The following is a 4,331-nucleotide window of genomic DNA, read 5'->3' on the forward strand; positions in this document are numbered from 1 at the left end:
CCGAGTACCTGGGACGACAGGCTCCCACCACCCCGCCCGGCTAATTTTTTTTTTTTATTTTTTAGTTCAGATGGGGTTTCACCGTGTTAGCCAGGATGGTCTCGATCTCCTGACCTCGTGATCTGCCTGTCTCGGCCTCCCAAAGTGCTGGGATTACAGGCTTGAGCCACTGCGCCCGGCCGCTAATTTTGTATTGTCAGTAGAGATGGGGTTTCTCCATGTTGGTCAGGCTGGTCTCGAACTCCCAACCTTAGGTGATCTGCCTGCCTCGGCCTCCCAAAGTGCTGGGATTACAGGCGTGAGCCACCGTGCCCAGCCACATTCTTATTATTATTTTTTTTTTGAGACAGAGTCTCGCCCTGTTGCCCAGGCAGGAGTACAATGGTGTGATCTGGGCTCACTGCAAGCTCCGCCTCCTGGGTTCACGCCATTCTCCTGCCTCAGCCTCCCAGTGGCTGGGATTACAGGCGCTCGCCACCACGCCCGGCTAATGTTTTGTATTTTTAGTAGAGACGGGGTTTCACCGTGTTAGCCAGGATGGTCTCGATCTCCTGACCTCATGATCCGCCCACCTCGGCCTCCCAAAGTGCTGGGATTACAGGCGTGAGCCACTGTGCCCGGCCCACGTTCTTATTTTTATTACTACTTTCCTTCTGCTTGCTTTGGGTTTAGTTGGCTCTTATTTTTCCAGTTTACTAAGGTAGAAGCTTAGGTAATTGATAAGAAGCCTTTTGTGTTTTGAAATACAGGCACTTAAAGCCATAAATACCCATAAATAGCCCTGGCACTGGTTCATTTTGTTTTTGCATCCTATAACTGTTGATATGTTGTGGTTTTATTTTCACAACATTCAAAATATTTTTGAAGTCTACTTGTGATTTCTTTAACCCACAGGTTATTTAGAAAGATGTTATTCAATTTCCACATATTTGTAGATATCTCATATTTCATTCTGTTGTTGATTTCTAATTCAATTTTACTATGGTCAGAGAATGTACTTTGTATTATTTTAATCCTTTTACATGTATAAAAACTTGCTTTATGGCCTAGCATATAGTTTATCCTGGGGAATCTAACAGGTACCCTTAAAAAGAATGTGTATGACTTCAGTAGGGATGGCAAAAACAAAAAGAAGGAGTATTTTATTGTTGTTAGGTATGATGTTCTGCATATTTCTAGAAAAGACATATATTCAACTCCTAGAAGCTTAAAACTCAACACAGGAAACTGCATTACTAAATGACAGTCATATGCACACAGAACAAAGTACTCATTAAAGTACACATAGGAGGTGAAGAGAAGAAGAGTAATCTCCCCAAAGATGATCCAACATCTGATTCTCAGGAAAGAGAATAACAAGAGAGAAGCTGTTATTGGACTTAGAACTATTAAAAAGAATGTACTTTGATTTTAGAAAATTATCGAAACTGTACATCAGGCTGCTTATGACTCCTCCTCCAGGCTCCCACTCAGGTTGGCCTGGAAAAGAGTTTACCACTAAACTATGGATTTTTAAAATCACTTTTATTATTGAACATATGTTTATTATAACTTTGTCATGATTAACCATTCACTGTTCAGTGTAATGACAATACCTGAATCTAATTGATAGACAACTGTTCCTTTTTTCTCTCCTACAATCTCTGGTACCTTTTCATTTCCTCTAGGTTGATAGAAATATTCTGGTTGAGGTGGAGCCCACTCTGAAAGAAGACATTTTAAAAAGTACAAAATAAGAAATAATGTACACGGCACTATCAGAACTAATATAAAATAATAATAATTTTCCAAATGGCTAGTTTGGTTGAATCAAACCAAATTCCCACCCTAAATTTCCTGCTTGTTTATAAAATAATTATGTCTTATTTCTTTCCATAAAGACTTATGAGGACACTTTTAACAAAGAGCATATAAAATGAAATAATAAACTATCCATAGAAGACCTAAAAATAAGTCAGAAAGGTCAATATAGCTGCTGCAACAGCTCTTCAAAATTTGGCCCTGACTTTCCTTAATGTCAGCAAAATATGGTCATTAACATAACTTTTTTTATTACCATAAAGGACTAAGTCTATCAATTGTTTCAGAGGAAGCAAGCCTTTTCTTTTCTTTTTTTTTTTTTTTGAGATGGAGTCTCGTTCTGTCGCCTGGGCTGGAGTACAGTGGCCGGATCTCAGCTCACTGCAAGCTCCGCCTCATGGGTTTACGCCATTCTCCTGCCTCAGCCTCCCGAGTAGCTGGGACTACAGGCGCCCACCACTTGGCCCGGCTAGTTTTTTGTATTTTTTAGTAGAGACGGGGTTTCACCGTGTTAGCCAGGATGGTCTCGATCTCCTGACCTCGTGATCCGCCCGTCTCGGCCTCCCAAAGTGCTGGGATTACAGGCTTGAGCCACCGCGCCCGGCCACCTTTTTATTTTCTTGAGACGGAGTCTGGCTCTATTGCCCAGGCTGGAGTGCAATGGTGTGATCTCAGCTCACTGCAACTTCAGCCTCTCAGCTTCAAGCGATTCTCCCACCTCAGTCCCTGAGTAGGTGGGATTACAGGCATGTGCCACCAGGCCCGGCTAATTTTGTATTTTTTAGTAGAGATGGGGTTTCTCCATGTTGGTCAGGATGGTCTCAAACTCCCGACCTCAGGTGATCCGCCCACCTCTGCCTCCCAAAGTGCTGGGATTACAGGCGTGAGGCACTGTGCCTAGCTAAGGCTTTTTCATTAATACCGAATTTAAAAAGATTTTTTTGGCTGGGTGTAGGGGCTCGTGTCTGTAATCACAGCACTTTGGGAGGACAAGGTGGGTGGATCACTTAGGGTCAGGAGTTTGAGACCAGCCTGGCCAACATGGAGAAACTCTGACTCTAATAAAAATACAAAAACTAGCCGGGTGCAGTGGCTCAAATCTGTAATCCCAGCACTTTGGGAAGCCGAGGCAGGTGGATCACCTGAGGTTAGGAGTTCGAGAACAGCCTGACCAACATGGAGAAACCCCGTTTCTACTAAAAATAAAAAATTAGCTGGGCATGGTGGCACACGCCTGTAATCCCAGCTACTCACGAGGCTGAGGCGGGATAATCATTTGAACCCAGGAGGCAGAGTTTGCAGTGAGCTGAGCTCATGCCATTGCATTCCAGTCTGGGCAACAAGAGCAAAAGTCAGTCTCAAAAAACAAACAGACAAACAAACAACAACAACAACAACAACAACAACAAACTAGCCAGGCATGGTGGCCGGGCACCTGTAATCCCAGCTACTTGGGGAGCTGAGGCAGGAGAATTGCTTCAACCTGGGAGGTGGGGGCTGCTGTGAGTGGAGATCAAGCCACTGCACTCCAGCCTGGGTGACAGAGTGAGACTCTGTCTCAATAAATATACAAACAAACAAACAAACAAACAAATGTTGACTCTGTCCTGCCTTATACTTAAGCACATATGACTAAACATTTTCAGGTCTTGTAATAAAGTCAGGCAGAAGGCCAGGTTTGGTGGCTTATGCCTGTAATCCCAGCACTTTGGGAGGCCAAGGTGGGCAGATTACGAGGTGAGGAGTTCGAGACTAGCCTTGCCCACATGGTGAAACCCTGTCTCTACTTAAAAATGCAAAATTAGCTGGGAGTGGTGGTGCGCACCTGTAATCCCAGCTACTCAGGAGGCTGAGTGAGGAGAATCACTTGAACCCGGGAGGCGGAGGTTGCAGTGAGCCGAGATTGCGCCACTGCACTCCAGCCTGGGCAACAGAGTGAGACTTCTTCTCAAAACAAAACAAAACAAAGCAAACATACAAAAAAAAGTCAGGCAGAATAGACTAGCAAGACCACTTCACATAAGTCATATTACCAATATGATGAATGTTTTCCTTGATGACCTCACATTCGATTGGCCATCTTGGAGCCGGCAGTGGCCTCTTGGTAGACAAAATGGAAAAGAGCTCTTGGGGTTCTCGAAGACGTGGATTTACTTCATCCAACTCATCATAAAGAAGCTGTCTGCTCCTAAGATGTGGTAAACTCAGCATACGTGAATCTGCCAAAGGGAAAGAGAGGAAGTGAACATCTTCCTTTTCCTCCTTGGGAACTTTACTGCTCATCTATAACAATGAAACTATTTTAGGCATTACATTAAAATATTAGCACAGATACATGATTATTTGACATGTTTCTCCTTCAAGAAGATTTAGTCCAGAACAACAGGCTCAAAATTTAAAAATGTTAAAATTCTGCACAGTCTATTAAATGTTTAAATATAAAACTTCAGGGTAAATAAAAAACTTTTTTTTAAAATTAAATTTAATGGTCCAAGACATTTCAACAGTTGGTTACAATGAATAAGAAGTTA

At 42.9% G+C, this 4,331-nt stretch overlaps 1 protein-coding gene across 6 annotated transcripts in view; it reads right to left on the reverse strand.

Annotated features, from left to right (window-relative positions):
- AGBL2 (AGBL carboxypeptidase 2) overlaps positions 1–4,331 on the reverse strand; it is a 75,100-nt gene that overhangs the window by 62,147 nt on the left and 8,622 nt on the right. For all 6 annotated transcript variants that reach the window (XM_017865773.1, XM_017865770.1, XM_017865768.1 and 3 more), the window contains exons 5-6: positions 3,834–4,019; positions 1,596–1,703 (exon numbers count right to left, since the gene is read on the reverse strand). In XM_017865773.1, the coding sequence (XP_017721262.1) occupies positions 1,596–1,703; positions 3,834–4,019 (294 nt within the window). The remainder of the gene's footprint in view (positions 1–1,595; positions 1,704–3,833; positions 4,020–4,331) is intronic.

The sequence above is a fragment of the Rhinopithecus bieti genome, unplaced genomic scaffold, assembly GCF_001698545.2.
Source record: "Rhinopithecus bieti isolate Rb0 unplaced genomic scaffold, ASM169854v2 scaffold_81727, whole genome shotgun sequence".
Lineage (NCBI taxonomy): Eukaryota > Metazoa > Chordata > Mammalia > Primates > Cercopithecidae > Rhinopithecus > Rhinopithecus bieti.